This window comes from Pseudochaenichthys georgianus, chromosome 1 (assembly GCF_902827115.2).
Source record: "Pseudochaenichthys georgianus chromosome 1, fPseGeo1.2, whole genome shotgun sequence".
Classification (NCBI taxonomy): domain Eukaryota; kingdom Metazoa; phylum Chordata; class Actinopteri; order Perciformes; family Channichthyidae; genus Pseudochaenichthys; species Pseudochaenichthys georgianus.
The window spans coordinates 42266595-42291375 of NC_047503.1; the positions used below are offsets into that span (position 1 = coordinate 42266595).

Here is a 24781-nt window from a genome sequence, read left to right on the forward strand (position 1 = left end):
TGGAGCTCAAAGGCTTTCTCTCTTGCCGGTTACACCACAAGAGGCTCGTTCCCACTTTAGTTCCGAAGTGTCGCGTTCACACCAAAAAAATCCGGAACTAAAATTAGTTCATGAGAACCTTTTCACCCCCTTTTCCGTCCCTGCTAGAGAGCAGGGACTTTCGTGGGAGAAAAAGGTTCCTCTGTCTGATTGGCTGGGCGAATTACAAACCACGCGCCGTAAAACTCCCAAAAGTTTTGTGAAGCCGCCATTTTATTATCCTCGCATTAGCATGATTAGCATTAGCATTAGCCCAGCGCAGAAACGCAGAGACTAACGTATGGCAACACAAAATAAAACATGGGAGCGGTGGAGATGAGGTGTCGGCGGTCTGGCGATTTACTCGGAAGGCTTCAGTAGAAGCTGCTGGGACTCCCAGCAGCTTCTACTGAAGCCAGTCCCTAACTCCGGGGACTTCCGGTGGCGGTATACGCCGTGAAGTTATTTGCGGCCTGCCAGTAAACCCAAAGAAGAAGAAGCCTAATCCTCCCCCAGGGTATCTTTCCGGTGTGAACGCAATCTGTACTTAGTTCATGAGAACTAAAGAGTTCTCATGAACTTTTGTGGGAAAAGTACTGCAGTGTGAAAGCGCCTAAGGTGAGTTCCTTTCTACTTCCTGCTTCTTCACACACATGCTCTCCAGTACAGGTTAGCTCTGAGTGTTAGCGATGCTAATGTAAACAAATACCATATTACATCCAAAACAGTCGGGCATTGTTTCCGATAGCAACTTTCTGATTGGGCCGTGGGTCCACATTTCAGATATTACGTCATATCGGACTCAAATCTGGATCAGCTCCGTTGTTCCCCGTTTTTAGAGATGTGGGTACGGAGGAAAAGAGAGAGGGTTTTATTTTCTGACGCTGCGTGAGTTCCCCGACACACCGGGGACACATGTTGATGTAGAGAAGACATCAAAAAGTGCATTTTGCATGATAGCTTAATTTGTGTGAAGTGAAAATATCTGGAAGTTACGTAAGCTGAATTCCCTCTGAACGCAGAGCCATAAAGGGCACAGAGTAGAGATGTTTGCTGGTATATGAAGCATAAAAAGTGATATTGTGAATAATAGCAGGAGACAGGAAGTGAAATTATACCCAAACTAAATTATCAAATTCCCTTGTTTGTTTCTTTGCGATGTGTCAAAAACAACAAGTGGTTCAAACGTCTGTACATTTGTTTATTTACAGCATAAAAATTGTAAAACGTTTCACATCTGAACTGAAACAAGATGCTGTAAATTTACGACTGAAGCGCGCCGACATTTTGTAAAAACTGAGCGTCAACATCAGAAAATAATTTGTTTTCAAAAAACTGTACAAACTCTCAGCAAAAACGAGAATACAAAATAAAAAATACGAACAAATAAATTCTAAATAATAATAATAGTGATCACGAGGGCAGTCCTGCAGCGAGGATACTGCCCAGCAGCGTGCGGTCCTTCAGAGCGTTTTCCACGTCCTTCTCCTCGATCTTCAGAAACACCTGCGGGGAAAACAACAACATGTCAGGATGCACCCTCAACTTCCTGATTACAAATAAAACATAATGAGACCAACAGATGTACGAGAGGCATCAGATCTTTGTTCGATAAAGAAACGCCTGAAACGGCAGCAACATGTCTTTTTTAAACCAAATATTTAATTGTTGCTTTCCATATCCACAAGACTTTGTTTTACTTTAGGTTTCAGAGTTTTTAATTAAACTTTTTTTTAATGTTTTATAGAATAAAAGATGGGACATCTTATGCAATTTTGTCCTTGTTTTGTTTTAGATAGTCAAAAATAAATGGTTTCAGCCTTAAAATATTTCACTCCGACAATGGAAATGTTTCTATGTTTTATTACATGTTCTGATATCTTCTACACCAAAGAGGACATATCGTTGCAGCCGTAGTATTTTCCTCGAGTTAAAGTTTCTTATTTATTCTTCAATGAAGATTTTTCTGATGTCTTTCTCACCAAATATGAGAAAGTGTTGCAGCCTTCAAATATATTTTGGAGTCACTTTCCAGTTTGTGGGTTTTTAAAATGGACTTTCTTGGACAAGTTTTTTTCTCAATGATTTGAGACCAATAATACAAGAGCTGCAGCCGTGAACAAATACTCAAAATGGACATTTGTGTGAAAATAAAAGAAATGTACTTGAGGTGATCTTGCACGGAAAACAAAGGTTATGAACCCCAGATGTAGAAATGCAGGATGATGTTGCAGTGATAGAGAGAGATAGAGTGATAGAGAGAGATAGAGTGATAGATGGTGATACAGAGATACAGAGTGATCGATGGTGATACAGAGTGATAGAGAGAGAGATACAGAGTGATACATAGGGATGGGTATCGTTAAGGTTTTAACGGTACTACTACTTTTATCGATACCGCTTATCGGTCCGGTCGGTACTCTTATCGGTTCTTTTGGAGAAAGAAATAAGGTAAACTAACTAAACGTGAACAAAATTAACATTGCTTTTTATTTAAATTAAATACATAATATTTCACATCAAAAGAAACAACAATGTTTTAACAAATCGTATTAAATAATCTGATGAACTGTAAACAGAATAGCTGAAACTTTAACAAAGTAAATAACTCAGTTTCCTCTAATCATAACCCATGTTTGTATAACTGAGTTAGCTCCGTGTGTTGCTGCTAGCACACAGAACACCTGACGTGGAAACGTTCCTCGTGGACGGGGCTACAGAGCTGCTAGAAAGACAGTGGAACCCGGTGCATTCCTCCGTCTGGATGTGGAGCACTTTGGATAAATGTTTAGACAAACTGCTCGTGTTACCGCCCTCACATGCTGAACTCTTATTGCACTTTAGGCAACGAGCATCGAGACGGGGAAAGTTTAACCACCTCGGAGCGCGTTCTCTCCGTGGCCGTGTGTGTGTGTTGTTGCATGTAGCAGCTGCGTGTGTGTAAACTGCCCCGCCCCCTCGCACACAGACGGGAGAGCAGGGTTTTGAAGACTGATACATCCGAAATGGATGAACAAACTTTGCAGTCTATCCACGGGTATGTCTCTTGTTTCCTCCGCCACATCTCCTCCGTCCATACCTCTGGGAAAGGTGAGCTTGAGCTAGCCAGGGGAACGTTGCTAGCGCAGCTAACGTTAACGTTAGTGCTAGCATTATCCACGTCTTCAGGCGGCTCTTCTGATGATGTAGTGCTATAGTAGCAGCTTCACTTGTAGCTTCGGTGCTGCTAGCCTCTTTATATTCTTTTTAGAAAAGTCAAGTAAAAAATGTTTGCCTGCCATTATAGAGCTTATTCGTGAACTTTCTTGAGGGAAAGAGCTGCCGCAAAATCGGCGGCTCGCCGTGGGTGTGTCCCTGACGAATCATAATTTTTTAAGGAAATCGTTTTTATTTTAATTACTCTGAAATGTATTATGTTTTTGTCATTATTACAAAAAATACACACTTGCAACTGATAACACGGGCAATGATTTTATATGTATTAGACTATTAAAAAAAAGATCATGATCCAAATAAGTGGGGGTACGTCGTACCCCCGCGTCCAACGCCCACTGCACCACTGCGGGGGAGAGAGACCTCTCGCCTGGATTGGAAAGATCGAAAATACTAAGACGACGCATTTTGCAGATTAGAAACGGAGTTGGTGAAACTAAAACTGCGATATAATGTGTATGTAGCAATAATACATATGGCATATATTTTAAATGTCCCCAGTACCGATAAAAAGACCGCTAACGTCGGAGCTTAACGGTACCACGGTCTTTAATAATTCAGCCCCGGGCCAGTTTAATACCGGGGCTCGGTACCCATCCCTAGTGATACAGAGTGATAGATAGAGTTACAGGGATAGATACAGAGTGATATATTTACCTTGGTGAGACGGGCCTCCTTGGCTTTCTTCAGAGCGAACACCCCTCTGCTCTCCAGCAGGCCGCAGAGCGACAGACACTCCGACTGCCCGACCGCAGAGACCTGTCTCTGGGAGCAGAGCCGGCTGTACACCTCATGGAGCTGAGAGAGAAACATGGGTCAGCTATTTATAGCACCTTTCAACACCAGGCAATTCAAAGTGCTTTACACAAATGAAAGACATTAAGAAACATATTATAAAATGGCATCTAAAATATCTCCATGGAGGCTTCAGTGCCGCCTGCTGGATGTTTTAAAATAAGCAGCAGACGCTTCAACATTTTCAAATAGCATTTAGCTTTAAATCCACTCGGCACCAATTACCGTGTGTTAAGATTAGCACTGTGAACATTGTGAGCATGTGTATCCCCATTGGACAAACACAGCCACAGATCAGAATCAGGTGGATCACGCTGAATTGATAACACCAGGGTTTTGTCCAAACTGTAAAATGTTAAAGTGATGCCAGAAAACTATATTTATGTTCGTCAAACTGTAGAATTAGTCAAAATATGAAAGAAATAGATATTTATAATAAAGTGGACTTTGACGAATGATTCCAAATAAATTCTTACGACATTTTCCAATCCTAATTAGAAGAGATTCTTTGCAGGGTCTGAGGACAGAGGGTGTCGTGTTGTCAGACTGATATTCTGTACACACTGTGAAGACCACTGAGACAAATGTAACATCTGTGATATTGGGCTGTATGAATAAACATTGATTGATTGAAAACACCACTAAAGACAATAGACAGGCATGAAAACGGGTCAGGGGTGAAAAAGGTGAGAAGGATATTAGCCCTCTAGGGGGGTCCGGGGGCATGCCCCCCCGGAAGAACATTTTGAATATTCCATATTTTAAAGCATCAATCTGATGCATTTTGAGATGCATTTGTTTGCCAACCTGGGGAGAGCTGGAGAAACTTAACTTCAGCCATGAGTCAAACATATTATGACCTCCTTACTAAGTATTATCAGGGATGCAAACTCATCAGGTATGGAAAAGGTGACAAGGACCCGAGCCCCCCCGACCCCACGGAATATCGGCTTCAAAATGAGGAATAACAGGATTTTAGCAGTCAGAACAACTAAAGCAGCAGGTAATAATAACAGAGACGCCAAAGAGTCACATCTAATAGAAATATATAAAAGCATTTATTTTAATTGTGTAGCAGTCAGTTTATCATTCTGGCAGCACTGTTGAGCATTTTGAAAATCACAGCTGAGTCTTTCTATCTTTATGGCATCTGGTGTAAAGTAACTAAATTCATAAACTCAAGTACTATACTTGGGTAAAATGTTGAGATACTTGTACTTTATTTAAGTATTTCAATGTTTTGCTACTTTGTTCTTTTTCTCCTCTCCAGTTCAGAGGTACATGGTGTACTTCTACTCCACTACATGTATTTAATACCTTTAGTTACTTCACAGATCTGGATGAATGATGTGAAATATAACCAAGTGTTGAATCAGACTTTAGTTCCACCTGGAGTAAATCCACCAGCTACCCTGCAGTCTACAAAGTCATTCAGACTAGCTGCACCTTCACCAGCTACCCTGCAGTCTACAAAGTACTTCAGACTAGCTGCACCTTCACCAGCTACCCTGCAGTCTACAAAGTGCTTCAGACTAGCTGCACCTTCACCAGCTACCCTGCAGTCTACAAAGTACTTCAGACTAGCTGCACCTTTACCAGCTTTGAGAACACTTTCATGATCAATCATTATAAAACATATCATATATATTATTCTGAAATGGTCCAATCTGCACAACGACTACTTTCACTGTCTTTCACTATATTTAGATGAGAATACTTTTCTACTTTCACTTGAGGAACATTTTGAATGCAGGACTTTTACTGTAACAGAGTATTCCTTCACTCTGGTACTTTACTCAAGTACAAGACCTGAGTACTTCTACTTTTAATCAAGTACAAGATCTGAGTACTTCTACTTTTAATCAAGTACAAGATCTGAGTACTTCTACTTTTACTCAAGTACAAGATCTGAGTACTTCTACTTTTACTCAAGTACAAGATTTGAGTATTTCTACTTTTACTCAAGTACAAGATCTGAGTACTTCTACTTTTACTCAAGTACAAGATCTGAGTATTTCTGCTTTTACTCAAGTACAAGATCTGAGTACTTCTACTTTTACTCAAGTACAAGATCTATACTTATACCACCTCCGTTTATAGCCTATGAAAAAAAAACTATGAGAAAACGAAGGCTAAAGCTAACGTTAGCAGATAGTGACAATGTATGCTAGCTAGCTAGCTAGCTAGCTCAACGATAATATTGCGACAGAAAAACTTTTCAGTGCACATCACGCTCTGCGCTCCGACAGGGAGCTCTGCTCTGAGCACCTGAGCGGCCCGTTCTAACAGCTGTTCACCAGCGGTCCAGTCTGTGCCACAGTGACTCCGGACCGCACAGTTAATATTAACGAACGCACCCGTCAGTAATGTGGCTGCTGAAGCTAGACCCTCATCGCGGAGCAGCAGAGCCGACAGGCAGGAAGACTCGAGCTTCATTATAATATATAAAAAAAGAACACCATGCGTGTCATGATGGCACATGGCAGCTCGCGGCCGCAGATTACTCCGGGTCCCAGACCCCCCCCATACATATTTTTATTGCAGATCTACATGAATCACACAAACGACCCATTTTGGATTCAAAACGGCGAATTTCGCAGAAAGGTGAGTGATTCTCACGCCTGAATAGAGATAATAAACCCTCCAGAACACATCTTGAGGAAGACAAGAAACAGAATCCACAGCTCCAGGACTCGGCTCATCATCGTGAAACGCCTCCTGTTGCTGACTGAAACCGTGTGTGTGTGTGTGTGTGTGTGTGTGAACTCTCTCTCTCTCACCTTCCCGAGGACGACCTCCTTGCTCTTGCCGCTGCGTGTGAGCAGCAGCAGGCAGCAGACCAGAAGCTTCTGCTGCAGGGGGAAACTCTCTCCGTCAGGACCTCCGCTCTGAGACGCCATCCTGTCGCCGTAAACCTCCGACAAAACCCTCGCCACCTGAGGGAGGCCGACCCGAGACGCTGTGGAACAAACAGAGGCGTTAGAGACAAGGAAGCTATACCACATGAGGAGTTAGGAAGCAACACACGAGGTCTCTTGCTGTATCCAACATGTCACACTCAGAAGCTTCTGCTGCTTCCTGTAACCGTCCAGCAGGCGGCCCTGAAGCCTCCATGGAGAGAACGGCCATTAGTCATGTCTGAAACTGGTTCGCTCACCTCGAGCTTCATCTTTCTGATCCGATGATTTCTTCCTCTCGTCAGACTCCACCACCTCAACCGCTCTCCTGGAAACACAAATACAGCAACTGTTGGTTGACTTTGCATCCGTTGAGGGCCGGAAAGCACTTTGAGACTCCCAGCATGCAGTAGGCCGTGGTGCCGTCAGTTCATCTCATAGCAGCTGTTCCTCTGCACTCATTTGGAATGTTTACTAGTTATTAAACAGTATCTGCTTTAGTGTTAAATAAAGGATGAGAAAACACAAAGTGGGAATCAGCAGAGAAACGGATCACAATGCCTTCGTAACGCTGCTCGGGTTGGGCGATATGATGGATCGTAGACTATCCATCAACTAGCCGAACGCCTGCTACACGATGTGAGGTCATGACTTCACCTGCAGATGTCCAGGGCTTTCCGGGCGTCTCCGGACACCGCCGACACCTTTCTGGCACAAAACTGAACGGCCGAGGCGTCCATGATCCCGTCCGCCGACGCCTGAGAGAAGGAGCGGGGGAAACATTATTCTTCAGAGTCACTGCGTGCCGATTGGTTGGAGCACGATCCGTGTATCCATCACTTCCTGGTCTTCTCTAAAGAAGAGGGACCAATGGAAACGTTGTCATGTTGCCGTTGGTCGGCATGGAAACATTCATTAGCTAACAATGACATTATTGTTCTATTGATATAAAGGGAGGTCAGGTGCTCTTTAAAACAGCTGCTAGCTATGGGTACTTTTTACTGAAGTACACTTCAAAGCCTCTTTACTTTCACTTGAGTAAAGAAGTTTAGTCAGTACTTCTACTTTCAGAGTACTTTGAAACACGAGTATCTGTACTTCTACTCGAGTAAAGGAAGTGTGTACTTGTGTACCTCTGAGCTTTGATACCATCATTGCCCTAACCCATGTGTAATCTGTGTGTACCTGAGAGAGTCGGTCCTGCACGATGTCGCTGAGCTCCTGCCGGCTGTAGGGGGGGAAGTGGAGCAGCAGGGGGCGACACTGAGGCCGAGCCTGAAGACGAGGGAGGATCCGGTCCGTCAGGTCCAGAGCGTTCGCTATACCTGGAGGAGAGACAGTTTCATTAAACAACATGGTTCACTGAGAACCGGCACACACTAGTCTGCGTTGGATACGGTGTGTGTGTGTGTGTGTGTGTGTGTGTGTGTGACATGTTGTGATCATGGACCCCTCGTCTCCGTTGTGCTATCTGTGACATGTATGTAGTAACGTGTGTCTTTTGCATTTTATTGGTCTCTTTTATCCTCTCGCCTCCGTCTGCTCGTCTTTCATCCTTTCTTTATAGCTAATGCTGTATTGTGACTTTAAAAAGGTGTCTCTTGTCACCTGGCCGGGGACGACAGCAGCGATGTCCCTTCTTGGGTCGCATGTTCCCTAATGTCTGATAGCATTTACATGGAGTCAGAAACGCTCAGAAAAACATTTGAATATCAGAATGTTAAAAAGTCAAATGGATGAACATCTTATTTCTCTCTCTCCCGTCTGTGTTCAAATGTTTCCGTCGTCCTGATTGCTCCACCTTATCTCACGACGACGGGAGGGTTTCTTACCGACGAGGCAGAGGCGGGACTGGCTGAGGTACGGCCACTCGAAGATGGTGTAGAGAACGTCCTGAGACTTGCTGTCCAGCTGGTCCATCTCATCCAGAACCAGCAGCCTGACGAACAAGCAAACGTTTAGTATTCCCTTCTGCCACTTCTCCTGGACTTCAAATCACGCGGGACATTTAAATATTCAGTTTAATATTCCATTTTCTACGTTCTTGTTTATTTATAGTCTTTTAAATTTGCATTGCCATGTCCTTTACGCTGCTGCGCCACAACATGTCCCAAAGTGGGATCAATAAAGTTCTTCTTATCTTTCTTATAAGGGATGATAATAGGACTCCACTACGATCAAAGATACAACGAAAAGCTTTAGGGGGAAACTGAAGAAGCGCGCAGCCTCACATTTCAGTTATCAGACTCTCTGCATCACGTGTGAGACTCTTTAAGACCCACTTAACCTTTTAAACAGCAACATTTTCACCGCGGACCAAAACGGTCTGCTCTCAAAACACTTATTTAATCCAACAAATCAGTTCATTAAAAACAAGGGATTTCTTTCCAAAAGAACTCCACTAAAAGCTTTAAAGGGGACCTATCATGCAGCATGCACTTTGTGATGTCTTTTATCCATAAACATGCGTCCCCGGTGCGTCGGGAAATAAAACCCTCTCTTTCCCTCCGGACCCACATCTTGGAGGACCCACGTGTTTATGTATAAAAGACATGAAGTGGATTTAGCATGACAGGAGACCTTTCAGAGGGCCCCGAGCTGGAAGAGGCGGCTCCAGTTTAGACGGTTACTCACACAGCGGGCCCCGGGGCCGTGAGGAACCTCTGCAGCCCGCTCGGTCCTCCAGGAGCCTTCAGTTTCTCCGCCAGCAGCCGGAAGATGGCGTGAGAGCTGCGCAGACTCATGCAGTTCACCAGCACCGTCTGCACCGAGGAGAGCTCCGGCTGCACCAGGAGAAACACAGTTACTAAGATGCTCACCGCTCTTGCACTTTGATTATACACGTTCAGGTCAGAAGAATGTCGACACTGTAGCTTTGAGCATACGGCAATAAAACCTTTGAGCCTTGAATGCTGGCGAGAGTCCAGTGGTCTCTTTTTTTAAATGAAACTATGTTTTATGTTTCGCTTCTTCAAAACCCATTGTGTTTTCTAACATCAAAAACTCCAAATCGTACTAAATTAAAGTACTTCAGTAAATAAAAGCAGTGGGTTTCCACCATCAACAAGCATTATCTGACTCCTACTAATCTCTAGTTAACTTCTGCATCTACTTCTTTTGCATAATGATGACAGTGAAATCTGTTCATCTTGACTCCGGACCTGCAGTGACCCAAACACTCCACTAGGCGGCACTGCAGCTCCACTATCTATTTGTCTGACAACTTTTTACTTTTACATTTACAGCACAAACCCCTTACTCTAAAGCTGCAGGGGGGGTGATCGTTATTATTTAGGGTCATTGGGCGCCTATTGCAACCTAGGGTCATACAGAAAACACAGTCTGTGTATATAGGACAATGACAGTGTTACAATTTGAAATGGAAGATCTTTAAAGGTCTATTAATAAAGTGAGGTCCAGCTGACTGGCTAGTTTTTACTTAAATACATTTCAAAGCCCATAATTCTTTACTTTTACTTGAGTGAAGAAGTTTAGTCAGTACTTCTACGCGAGTATCTGTACTTCTACTTGAGTAAAGGATGTGTGTACTTTTGCCACCTCTGCTCCTCGACGTTCTGACTCAGCAGACCATAATAACCTGAGAGGCTGTCCAACAGCATCACCTGGGACCCAGAGCATGCTCAGAGAATATGAACTGCTGCCCTCTAATGGAGATCACTAAAGCCTGAAGCGTCCTTTGTGCTCCAGCCAGTCCTCTCAGTGAACACAGAGCTACAGATCAGATGCACGCTGAAGGCTCTCACTGATCGTGCCGTTATGTTAAATGATTTTCTAACAGTTTGGTATCCGTACCTCCATCTCCTTCAGGACGCAGTTGAAGCAGGCGGTCTTCCCGGTGCCGGGCGCTCCGGAGATGTAGAGGCTGCCGGGGACTCTCTGCAGGGCTTTGTCTCTCAGGAAGCACCGGATGGCGTCTCGCTCCACCTCGCGGGACAGAAGACGCTCCGGGAGGGCCGTGTGCAAAGCCTGCTTCACGCTCAGGAACCTCGACTCTGCAGGGGGAACAAGAGAGGAAGAGGACGATGAGGAGATCAAATGCATCCTTATCTTATATGGGCAGTCTTGCATTAATGCACATTCTCTAAGAACTGTATATATTGATTGTTGTGTTTTCATTTATGTCTTAATGTATAAATGTGTCTGTTGATCGTCTGATTGGTTATAAGAAGTGGATGTTGCCCAATAGGTGACCTTAAAAACAAATATTAGCGCCTCTTACTTTCTGCGAAGAGCCGAGAGACCGCCCGTTTCCCCTCCGGGGTTCCGGCGGGAGTGTCCTGTCGCCGCGGTGACGACCAGGTGTTGGGAGACTGTGGTTTCCGTGGCGACAGCGATGGGACCAGCCGGCGGCGAACGGAGAGCGGGGAGTTCTCGTCGAAGCTGAGCTTTCTGGGAGAATGCACGGCCGGCCTGCTCTGCTTCGGGGGGGAGCCGAGCGGCGAGGAGTCGTCCAGGTTACAGCCGTTATCGTCTCCTTCAGAATAAAAGACACACGATTAAATCTGGTGTGGAGGAACTCAACATCTTATCATTTCAGTATTCTTTCATTGTTGTATCGATAAGCAAGCCAGGCCAACAACACCAGATTGAGAACAGTCGCTTAAAAAAAAGTAGGGCTTATCCAACGTTGATGTTGTTTTTCATACATTTTATTTTGAAATATAAATGATGGGGTGAATTTTCCTCTCGCATAAGACCCTGAGCTGATGTGTTGTAGTTCTGTTAAGTAGAAAAACCTCCTATGTAACCGCCTATAGAGATTTAAACCAACATAAGCCTTTTTGAATAACTGTGGGAATAAATGGAGCCGCGTGGCGTTTTATTTGCCCCTTTGAAGCACCCTGTGGCCTCAAGTTGCTTTACACTAAAGAAATGAAGCCTAGTTGCAGAACCTAGAACCACGGGTCTCACCTGTGCGTTTCCTGGGGCTGAGGGGGAGTCGTGTCTTCAGACGGGGGGAGGAAGGAGAGATCCTGAGTGAGAGAGGAGACGAGACGGCGGAGGTCCGGGCGACGGCAGGGCGTCTCGGGGACATCGGTCCGATGCGACCCAGGTTCTGGGTTTCGGGCTTTGAAGGCGAAGCAGCCGGAGACTCCTCTCGCTGCGGCGTCTTGCCTCGAGAGGGAACTCTGCTGGATTTCCGGCGAGGGAACGCCAGCGTGGGCTGAGCCTGGCCGCGAGAGCGCGTGCTGGGCATGTTGAGCTGAAACGATAAAGGAAGATAATCCATTAGTTCATCAAAAAAGGTAGAGGCGCGTGAGAGGGGTTTTAACATTTTAAGCTTCTTGTGCGGTTTTTGTTTGAAGCTACAAATCTCAGTCGTCAAATGTTAAGCATTCAAACTTCTACTTTAGTAAAATAACTATTAGTAAAGTCCTGCATCCAAATGTTAACTTAAGTAAAAGTACTGGCAGCCTTTTGGGTTCAACCTGAAACATAATCCATGGCACGAAGCTTCAACTGTCAGTTTTCAAATGTCATGCATTCAAACTCCTGCTTTAGTTATTAGCCCCAATTATGCAATAAGAACCACAAACTAAAGAAGTATGGGGCTAAATAAAATAACGAATACTCTGTTGTACGAGTCCTGCATCCAAAAGGTACAACAGTACTAGTGTCACAATATACTACTTGGCCAAATTCAAGATATATTTAACACGATTAGATTTACTGATAAAGTCACGTGTCCATGTAGCAGCTGTTAACATGCGGGGCTTGTTCTGCTGGGGAGTGGAGACGCCATTGATATGTATAAAGTACATGGAGATACTTCATTAAAATACAAGTACTTCAACATTGTACTTGCCATGTTGGGCATGGCACCTGCTATCTTTCCCTCGCACACTTCGCAGTTGAAATCAACCCTAAAACACAACACAAACTACTATGATATGATCCTTATGTTCCTTCTCTCCCAAAGGTTGCACTGTATGTTTATAGACCAACATAGGGTTGTTTTAAGTGTACAATAAAGTTTGTGTGAATTGAATCCCTCAATATCACCACATGTTACACATTCTGATTAATCCAAAAACAATTGTCACACACTTAATGCCATTATAGAAAGCTGTAAAAGTTTATAGATCCTTATTTAAAAGTTGTGTTTACTCGAAATCACCAGCAGAACAAACACTGTTTGTCAAATGGCGCGAAAACGGTGGCGTTATCACAACGAAATAACCAGATTTCGCCATGAAAATGAATGATATTTCATCTAAAACATATCCTTTTAACATAAATACACCGCTGGAGTTAAATACATAACGTGAAAAATAAGCTACTAGGAATATTTTAGACAAACCAGCAAAGCGAATCTGAACAGTAGAATAACCCTTCCGGTTACGATTTACAACCATATTTCACCTTCCGCTACTTAAAATAAAGAGTTAATGATATATTTACCGGTATAAATAGTAGCAGGAAGTCTTCTCAGTTGAAAGTAGATTGTTTTCTCTTGTTTTACAGCCCTCTGAGTCTCTTTCTCTCCGTAGTCTTCGAACACTGAAGCCGAAACTTGCGCCAAATCTCTTTCTCCTCCTCCTCAGATGCAACAGCTGTGCTTGCTTCCCCCTCAGCTGCGCTCTGATTGGTCAGAGCAAACAGCTCCCCCAACGCTCATTGGCTGAGCGTTTCTGGCCGGACGTACGTCACGGTTTCAATGACCAGGGCAGGCGGTGTGGCGGGAGTTTAAATGGAACACTGTTTCCAAAGTCTGTAACGTGGCGCACTTTGAAAGCCAGAGTCCGGGTTAAATATCACCATCTACTCAAAATAACTCTCTGCATGTGGTTTTACTGAGAGAGTATTTGTATTTAAAGCAACATTAAATAAACTCAAGGCCTGATTTGGATATTGTAAACAACAGTTACGAAGTAATCAGATACTTTAATGCAGTAAAGGTACAAATATCACCGTTTATACTAAATCATTCACCTCAAGACCTGATTTAGATATTGTTAACATCAATGATGGAAGTAAATGTAGTAATGCACCATGGAAATACTTCACTTTGAGTTAAAGTACTGCATTCAAAGTAAAAGTATGTATCAGCTAAATATACGTATGAAAATACTCATTATTCAGTCAAAAGTTAACCCATAAGTGTTTTACTATTATATGATGTTTCTGGATTCATCGTGGTGTTAAGGAGATGTACTCAAGTACTGTAGTACACTTTTGAGGTACTTGTACTTTACTTGAGTTTTGAGCTACTTTTTACTTTTACTCCACTACATGTATTTAATATTTAAGATGAAAATAAGGAGCCCCTCCCCACGCCCCTCTGAGAGACATTTGGTTACAAAGAACTCAAAGGTGCTCTAGAGGAGATTCAGGTGATAAGGGGGGGGGGGGGGTACCTTGGTTGCTGATTGGCTAATGGCTACACAAGACAACACATCCTTATGACATCATAAAGTGGCCAAAATCTGATCAGTTCCTCATAATTCCTCATCATGACACACACTGACACACACACACACACATGGCCGTATCCACCATTGAGGTCACCGAGGTCCGGACCTCGGTAATTTTTTCCGAGCTGTGTATACAAAACTTGTGATATAATTGCAGTAAAAGGGATTCTTTGTAGTACTTCCATTTACTGCCGATGGGGGCGCTGCATAACTACATAGCCTCGATTAAAGCAAACAGAAGAAGACGACATGTATCAACAAACCACCGCAGCCCGGACTTGAACCGGAGCAGAGGAGGAGTGATGAGGTATCGAGAGATCTGAGTCCAGCGGCTGCTTGTGTTTCTGTTCATCAGGACATCAGGACATCAGGACATCAGGACATCATATGACCAGCAGGTCCTGTGTGAACGCTCTACGTTAGTCAGTGGACGTCCGACAACATGCACACTAACTTATTTTGCAGCTATAGGCTATGCTTTAGTTTAAATTGCGTGAATAAACTAGCTAGAGAGCTACAGTTAATTACATTCATCCAATGTCAGAAGGATTACCTTTTAACAAACGTTGTAATGCTTTTCTTTCATTTCAATTTGAGTAAAACATTGAAGATATAACATTGTATTGTTTTCTTTTCACACTGACTCAGATATAATGAAAAGACTACGTCAGTCGAGGCTCAGCTTTGGTTAGGAAGAGACAGGACAGAGAGAGGGAAAGAGAGAGAAAGTGATGGAAGTCAGGGAGGAACTGCAGGTACAGTCACACAAACGAATGTAGGCTTAATAACCCCATCTATCTATCTATCTATAACGTAGTCTTCATTTAGAATAGAGACAATAGGCATAATTTTAAAACAACATCTTTGTTATGATGTAATAATAACATACAATTGTATAAAACACAATTTGCTTACATCTTTGTTCTCTTTTGAGAATCAAACAAAACTGATTTAAAGTTAAAAAAAATAATGCAAACAAACAAGTGAAATGAACTAAATTGCTGAATTGCTTTTAATTCACTGGCAGGAGCGACAAGTGAGGAGGAGCAAACAGTGAACAACGAGGAGAGACTGAACAAAGATAAAGAGTAGAGGACAGAGAGAGTAATGAACAGGAAGAAGACAGAGAGACTAAAGATGGTGGAAGAGAGGCTGCAGGTTATGGAAAGGAGAGAGACATGGAAAATGAATGTTGTTGACAATGTGTTGTGATCATTTTAGCCTCTTCTGCATGTCCAGATCATTAATAGTAACACTCAACTGATTCTCACGCATTACACTTTAAAAAAGAATGGATGCTGCAGCCCACTGACCCCCCACAGGACTTAAAAAGCACCTAACTAGATCATGAAAATCCCAAAAATCTCGGGGGAGTATACCCCCGAACCCCCCTAGCATGTTTGGACCTCGGTATTTAGGAAATCCTGGATACGGCCCAGCACACACACACACACACACACACACACACACACACACACACACACACACACACACACACACACACACACCTGTCTGAGTAAATGTGCTGCTTGAAAACTAGATTGGAAGTGACTCAAATAAAAACGATGTACTGTATGACACAGCGTTGCCATGCCAACACACACAACTTACTGTAAAGGAGGAACAGGGTTGTTGTGCTAGTGTTGAGCACACCTATCACTCACATGCATGCAGGCGCACGTTCACAAAGACAGAAACATATGGACATCGGTTACTATATCAAAATAGATTAGATTACTTTATTGTCTCTACAAAATGCAAGCAGGGTCTAACCAGAGGACAAAACAGTCAGTTATATACAATTATCTGTAGTATGTAAAATAAATGATACGGAAATAAAGGTAAATAGGTGGGAAATGTATAAATAACAATAACTACACAGATAATAATAAATACAGTGAATACAGTACTGTATAATTGCGCTTCAGCAGGTATTTAGCATGTATTTAGAATCCTATCCATGTGACGCACACACACGATAGTTTACTGCTGAAAGCACTTTGGTCTGAAAACCACTTCGGTCAACGTTTTATGGGACGGACTCGTACACTAAACCAACTGTTGTCAATTTGCATAATTAGCACAAGTTGTGTTAAAGCATGGGGACAATAGTTAAAAGGCAGATTTTGACAATGTAGGAGTGGTTTTGAGGTTAATTGAGGATGCTGAGTCCATTTCTGACATTTACATTATCAAAAATGGAAGTTTCAACCAGAAAATGTCTATATTTTTACTCTCGATGGGCTGATTGGGATTAATTTTGGGTCGATTTTGAAGGTTTAGGTGACTCTGGATCATTTAAAAAAAAAAATTAATTTAATTTAACCAGATAAAAGCATTGAGATAGAATCTCATTTGCAATGCTGACCCGGCCAAGAAGCAGGCCCGGTTCCAGAACAAAATGACTAAGGGTGCATCTGAGATTAGAGAGGGTGCAGTGGTAAAGTGCTATTTTATAAGTGGGGAGTGTACCTAACACCCTCTATGGGGGTCCTCAAATTACAATTTATTTAATTTCAACTATATTCTTCTTATTATTATTCTTCTTATTATTATTATTATTATTATTACTACTATTGTTAGTAATAGTAGGCAAAATGTAATTTTTTTCACTTTTCATTTTTTTACTTTTCATTTTTCAAATGAGGGTGCATAACGACTCAACTGAGGGTGCAATGCACCCTTATGCACCCCCGTAGAACCGGGCCTGCCAAGAAGGCAGAAACGTTACACATAACACAAACATATAAAATACAGACAACATAAGAAAACAAAAGATAAAAAAGCAGTCACTACATTGAGCACATTAGGACAGTAAGAAAGGTGCACTACTTATTACTGCAAGAGCAGCTGGTGGTAAGGACTTCAGAGTTCAGACAACTTCAATCTAAAACATGCTATTGAGGCTGCGGCCCCACGAGGACGAAAACGGCTAAACGCATAGGATTAACGCAATCGCAAACAAGCTTCCGTCCACACGCAATAGTTATCCGGATAGTGTCTGTCCACACGAGACCGCTCCGTTTAGCTCCAACCGCTGGAGAAGCTGCAGTACATATGCAGGAGCCTCTACGTGGCGCTGTAACTTCCTCCACAAAAGTAGCGAAGAAGCATGGTTGTCATGGTTGCCCTTCTGTTTATTCTCCGCGGTGGGGGCCGAGGGAACCGGGCAGAGTTTTTCGCCAGTCAACGTGTATTAAAGTTTAAATCTTCCGGACAAAATGATAAAAGTGCCGGTCAAAGGTCTTCTTTGTTATTTATTGAGCTTTAAAACAAATGAATAACGACTCTATATAATATAATAATAAAATACACGGAGCCTCTCTTTTTCCTCCCTCTCTTCGGACAGCGTCAGTGTCTGTCTCATGCAGCAGCTCATCCAGTAATCAGTGACCCGGCCGACAGTCAAAATAAACATATTTATAACTAGTTTAGGGAGATTGAGAGGTAATTAAAATAGCTAAGGGCGATGATCTGACTTGAAGTGTGTGTTTTGCTGCAGAGGGAGGAGCTGCAGGGGAGCAGAGCTGCGTGTCTCCGTCCTGTCAGATTACGGAGCGTCCACACTACAGCTTCAAAAAAAGCTTGGAGCGGGGCGTGTCTGTAGTTTGGGGATTTTATTCAAGCAACACGATCAACAACCAATCACATGAATCTCCCGCCCCCGACATACAGGGAAAAGAATCACTGACCTTCAGTTTTTGTGGGAAACTAGAAACCTTCTTGTTCTGAAGTGATTTAATTGTTTTCCAGAACTTAGAATGGTCATTAAAACAATCAGTGGTTAAGCTCAGATAGTAATCAGCGTTAGCTGAACATTTATTTCTGAGGACACGAAAAAGATGCCAGTCATCACTAGTGTTGGACTTTCTAGCTAAGGAACATTGCTTATTTCGATCATGAATTAGATCCGATAGTTCTCTAGTAAACCGTGGAGTGTTCCTATTCTTAACTCTGAACTTTCTAAGGGGGGCATGTCTATTAATGATCGATAAAAAGTGATCAATAACTAATTGGACGGCAACATCAACAGATGGAATTAACGCTATGAAGTGCCATTTAACCTCCGCCAGATCGTGAAGGAAAGCCTGCTCAGAGAAGTGTTTGAAGCAGCGCCTGAGCACAATAAGGCCCTTGGCTTTGGGCGACTTAGTGCTCCTAACGCAAGCAATAGTGCAATGGTCGCTGATATCATTAGGAAAAACACCAACACACACGTACTTATGAGCTGCATCTGTTAGAATCTATAAGGGTATCGTTATTGGTTTATTCTAGTGGGACTATCAATAAGATGAGTTAGGTTCAAAGAATCACAAACCTGCTTAAACTGTGAAGATTTATCACTCAACCAATCGCAATTTAAATCACCCAATAATATGATTTCAGAAGAAAACGTAGACAACAATTCAGTAAGGCTGGTAGGTGCATCCATGATGGCCGATGGAGGCCTGTAACAGCCAATAACAGTGAGAGGAGCATTTGCTATAGTCGTTTGGACTGCTAGCAACTCAAAGTGCCTTGGAATTGAAATTGAGTGAAGGGCTGAGCGCTGTAGTTTCTCAGCAGATTGCAACACCACCAGCTCTGCCCTGACGATCTGCTCTGAACACATGACATCCATCAATGTGAATAACAGTGGATTGGATTGGACAGATGGCCTATTCAACAGTTGAGGCAATAATTGTCACCTTGTTCTCTCTGCAGTATCCAATGGTCGCAACACGCTGGTGGTCAAAATCAGCGCACCGTAGTCCTGATCATAATACATTTTCAGAAATGGTATTTAAATAATGCCACTTTATTTTAATAGAAAATGAAACGGAATGGACCTGTGCTGCTTTATTTAGAAAATCTCACATTTGTACCTTTTTCTCCCACGAAATCATCTCTTTGAATGTTATACTTTTACTACATTTTGAAAGCAAAGATTATACTTTTTAATCCACTTACTAGTTACTTTATAAATTCAGATTTACACAGAGATTTAAAATATGGGGGTTAGTATATTACATGATATGAATATATAAAGCATGATATGAATATATAAAGCACATGATTTTTGATGAAATGTACATGTTTTCCATCTGCAGGATGAACATAATACACTCAAACCCATTCATTTGCTATGGAGGTCAATTCTGACCGAAAACATCAAGGATGTTTCACTGTTGAATAATGCAATGCAAGTGGTGATCATCAAGTGTATATGTTCAGAGGCCTAGTGTGAAGGATAACATAAGGTATCGAGGCAATTGGATGAAAAACAAAATATTTATGAGTAAAACAAAAGTAATTCGGTCACTTTTGACCCGAAACGCAAGAGAAGGGTTACGTAACAAAATTCAAAATAGTACACAAGAGAAAGTATTGATTTACATTCAGGGAAACAAGAACATATGATAATTCTCCTCATAGCACAGCACACGGTTGTCAAGAACTTCCAGTTTAGTCCCTTTTGGCAACATGACAAAAATATATGTTTTGTGTTGGAGTGAGAAGCATGAGAAACGGAGACACATGCAAAGTAAATAGAAGTAATAGTTTAAATAATACACATTTTAAAAGAAAGAAAAATACACAAAACAAAATTCCAAAGACATCTGACACACAATTTCATCCAGCAGCACTCCTTGTTGATTGGCAGCATGTATGAAATATATAAGAACAGTCTTTTAAAGGAGGGGTAGGTAAGTTTCAGAAACCGGCTCGAGATACACTTTGTTATATTCCATGGAATGCTCTTAACATCCCGATAGCAATGAATATCTGAAGTGCTTTGACAACAAATCCATAAAAAAATGTCATCTGTAGAAGCCGTAATACTGTAAAAGTACAACCAATCATCTGAGCCGGCTAAAGTAACTGGACGGCCTACCTGCCTGTCAGCCTCCCATCGGGGCACAAACTTACCTCGTGCCCTCATTGGTCATGTGCGCGTTCGTGTGTGTTGGAGGAGGGGCTCTGTGAGGAAGTGGCAGATTGTCTCCGGTTGTGTATTTTCAAATTCTAGCGATCTCGAGCCGGTTTCTCAAACTTACCTACCCCACCTTTAAGCTAGCTGGAGTTTTACAGTAGTCTGCATCAGGTTGAGATAAGTGGGAGAACCAGTTTATAATGTTGCTGATGTGGTTTTAAGAGACCAAACTCACAGGGGGTTAAATGAAGTCTTGAATTGGCGATGTATAAGGCACTTCTCCTCAGTCAATGTATAGTAGTCAGCAGTGTTGCCTAGTGCACACCCAGCAGCTGAATTGCTGAGCGTCGACACCTTCATCAACCTTCACTTGCCAAATACATTTAAAAGTTTTTTTATAACGGTACACATGTCAACATAGAGGATTTTCTGATATCGTTATTGTGATGAAACTGCAGGATTTATATTTGTTGTTTTTATAAAAATATTTACACAATGACATGTCACATGGATATCACCACCTAGTGGGTAACACAGGTAATGCTAGTTACTGAATGACATGATTTCAATGTAATGCTGCTTTAAAAACATGAACAAGAGAACACACATATATCATGAATCCAACGTGACTCCGTAGCCTCATCCCAATACCCCTCCTCGACTCCTCCTCTAAGATGCGAGCGAGAGACACGAGGAGGTGACGCGAGGACAGAGGAGTCCTCAGGTATTAATTGGGATGTCCTCGTTCACTCAAACGTCACTCTTAAACGACGTCTGTTAATGATGACATGTGCACAGCTGTATCCCCTCTCATCGGGCTGAACTGAAGAACCTTTAGATCCGGCCCATTTCCGGTTAAATACTTATTTAAATGAATGAATCTTTCTCTTGTTAGTCAAGGAATTCAATGTGTGATGGTTGGTCCTGCTTTTGTGTTCCGTTTTGGTGTAAAATGTAGCCTACATTTGAATACAAATATAATTATAGTAATGTGAAGCCTTTTAGAAATGAATTGCACATAATAATTCCCACGGAGCTGTGAGCACTTATACATTTATGTGACGCTTTTCTACTCATTTTCCAGTTGTCAGTTTTCCTCTGTTGAAATGTACCAGCTGTGAAGGTGGGGGCGGGGCTTGTATACGCGAGTAGTGAAAACACTTCCGCATAGTCTGCTCTCGTGCATCCTCCCGCTCCCCTCCTCCCTCACCCCTTCTCGACTCCTCCGTGTGCATTTCAGCTATTGGGACGTCCTTCAAAATGGCGTGTCTTGATCGATTTCCGGGTCAAGTCCCAGAGGAGGGGAAGAGAGGAGTCGAGGAGGGGTATTGGGATGAGGCTAATGTCTGTCACAATACAGATGTTATTTTGATTGATGGCCCAGCCCTATGTTTGTGAGGGGATATAGAAAGGTCTGTTCTGCCTTGATTGAGCCTTTAATAGACCGTATTTGATGGTTGATTGTTGCTGTCTGTGACCTCTGACCCCACCAGGCCTTCTTCTGCAGCGCTCTGCTGATCTCCCTCTGAGGCTGCAGGGTTCTCCTTTTTAACGAAATGTTCCATCGGCTCTCCTTCTTTCTAATAAATCTGTGAAATTTTAAAAACAGTGTTAGAGACTTCATACAATTAAGGAGAGGTTGTGTGTTCTGAGGCCAGAGGTCGCGTTAAGCGAATATTCTCCGTCTATGACAGATTTATTTTAACTATGACGGAAACATCTGAGAGCAGTCCGTCATTTTGACAGATTAGAGCAAACTCCTAAGAGCGCCAAAGCTCCCCCCCCCCCCCCGTTGACAGTTCACGAGCGTGCTCTCTGTCTCGCAACATGAACTGTTTCTTCTTGCACTATTTGTATCTTTTAATTAGTTGTATTGTTGTATGTCTTATATAACTATGATGCATTGCCCTTTCTCCACTGTAGCTACTGTGCATGTGACGATAAAGACTTTGAAACTTGAAATGATAGTTGGATGAAGTTGTGGTTCAATGTTTTTCGGCAGCGCAGCACCTCTGCATGCAAGGCACTGATATCTCCAGTGATGGGTAATGATCACTTCACCAGGAGCGCTTGATCAGAAACAATATTCTAACATTAGAAACCCTATCCTCTAAACAGAGTGAAACATTTCAGTCAGAGGTCAGCACACTGCTGGAGACGAGGCAGAGGGATTATTTAGTACGAGTCAATACATGGGCTTCTAGGAAATCCTATCCTACGTGCATTTAAAGGTGGGGTAGGTAAGTTTGAGAAACCAGCTCGAGATACACTATTTGTTATATTCCATGGAATGCTCTTAACATCCCGAGAGCAATGAATATCTGAAGTGCTTTGACAAAAAATCCATAACAAAACCTCATCTGTGGAAGCCGTGGCGCTGTAAAAAGCACGACCAATCATCTGAGCCGGCTAAAGTAACTGGATGGCCTACCTGCCTGTCAGCCTTCCATCGGGGCACACACTTCTCGTGCCCTCATTGGTCATGTGCGCGTTCGTGTGTGTTGGGGGAGGGGCTCTGTGAGGAAGTGGCAGATTTTCTCCGGTTGTGTATTTTCAAATTCTGGCAATCTCAAGCCGGTTTCTCAAACTTACCTACCCCACCTTTAAGTTCAGAGTTTCAGCAAGATTCACAAAACTGATAATACAGTTCTTTAGAGCAGGAACTTACGGATCACTCCACGTTCCACCAGAATCTAAACGGCAGCAACAACGAAAGCAACAGGAATTCGGACACACGGGAGGAAAGCTTTCCAGACATCTGCAGCTGAAAGATGAAAGATGAAAGAAAGGTAGAATCAGTTTCCCAAAACTGATAATTAGGGTTGGGTACCGAGAACCGGTTCCGGTTCGGAACCGGTTCCAACATATCGATTCCAACGGCATCATTTAGAAATGTGAATTTCGGTTCCGCTTTTCGATGCCTGAGGAAATGTTTCTCGGCGCTCTCCGTAGCCTCCTGTGTGACTGCGGCGAGGCGGGAAATGTAGCGTTGTACTTCCTACAGTGTAACCTGAGACCAGGGCCGCCCCGTCACACTGGTGTTACGGCCCCTACACACGGCGGCGTGCGTTGCCAGTACAAGCACTAGCCAATCAAACCGGGTGTATGTTGGGAGAGCCAGACCGCAGTTATTTCCCATATGTCAACAAAAGGAGGAGAAAATGATCGTGGCGGTAGGGAACATACAGGGATACAAACCGGAGGAGCCAGGCATGGGGGGAGGTGGCAGAGACAGTGGGGGAAACTGGTAGGTTTTCGCTTGTTTGGGGAGTTTATATCCAGTGTACTTCGTTTGAATGGACAGCTAGCAAGCATAGACAGTATATTTAGCCAGCATGGATGTAGCATGAATGCTTTGCTTTGTATGTCCGGGGCGGGACATTCATGTGGTTGGTTGTTGGTCGGGCTGCTCGCGTTGACTCCCCAAGCTCAAGACACGCCCACCGCCAAGCGGCAACGCACGCCGCCGTGTGTAGGGGCCGTTATAGATGTTCGCCGAGGGCGCCAGATCTGTGGAGGCGCTGCGCTGACAGATCTGTGGAGGGAAAACAAATGTTTTGACCGTTGGTGCTCATCCTAATTTTCGGACTTTATGTAACAACATTCATAATTAAGTAAATGTAACACCCTTTTCACCCCGGTTACACGTTTCATTCGCCCTGTACGATTGGCGCTGCAAGTGATGAAAATGGGGGATGTTGGCTTATCTGGCGCCCGCAGCTCACAGCCAAAGTGCGAGGGAGCGAGGGAGAAAGGGAGGGTGCACTGGAACCGGTGTCAGTACCAGATGTGTTCGGGGTACCAGATATGTTCGGGTGTATTTCCGTCGCAATCGTCATCCGTCATATCCGTCTACTCACCTCCCTCTGCTCCCTCTGCTCCCAGCGCTCTGCTGCCACACACCGGCCGTCTGCGGAACTGCAGCCGGAGGAACTCGGGACAGCTTGTTATGTGTGGGGGGCTATGGTGGGGTCCCATGTACTTGTGCACATAAATAATGTTTCCAATTATTTACAATTACAAAAAAAAAATATTCTGCGTTACTTTAGCCAACACTTTTATAAGGCTACTAGATTAGATAATTACGAAATGTGTAGATAGAATACATATCTTTTAGGTTGTTATTTTGTCATTATGTTTCATGTTTTATTTACCTTTTAGTATTTTTATATAGTATCTGAACTTTGGAGAGGAGTTGGGAGACACACGACACATTACATCACATCTACAGATCAAGATAAAGCGAATGGAAGTACTCCCATACTCCTAGCGTGAACATGTTTGTGAAAACGTGTGCAAAGTCTCCGAAAATCCTAAAAATAAGCTCATATTTGAATTCCCCATAAAAAACCAAATCATTCAGTAAAAACAAGGCCTCACTGATCATCTACTCTATAAGACGATCCCAGGGATGTCTGGCTTGAGTTTCTACCTCCAGGGAAAGTGGACAAAAGTGCCCGAGATCAGCCTCTTAATTTACCCAGGGCCTAGTGCTTGGCTTTGGGCAT

At 43.1% G+C, this 24781-nt stretch overlaps 2 protein-coding genes across 3 annotated transcripts in view; both read right to left on the reverse strand.

Annotated features, from left to right (window-relative positions):
- The window catches only part of LOC117449934 (interferon-induced, double-stranded RNA-activated protein kinase-like), a 94970-nt gene that overhangs the window by 34790 nt on the left and 35399 nt on the right, over positions 1–24781 (reverse strand). The gene's annotated exons all lie outside the window — the stretch shown is intronic.
- Positions 1199–13575, reverse strand: cdc6 (cell division cycle 6 homolog (S. cerevisiae)). Its single transcript, XM_034087864.1, has 12 exons — positions 13347–13575; positions 11856–12147; positions 11164–11418; positions 10737–10936; positions 9558–9706; positions 8756–8862; positions 8109–8248; positions 7581–7681; positions 7184–7251; positions 6807–6985; positions 3889–4029; positions 1199–1524 (listed from the first exon to the last, which is right to left on the reverse strand). Exons 2-12 carry the CDS (start codon positions 12139–12141, stop codon positions 1432–1434), a joined length of 1719 nt encoding a protein of 572 aa, XP_033943755.1. The 5' UTR covers positions 12142–12147; positions 13347–13575; the 3' UTR covers positions 1199–1431.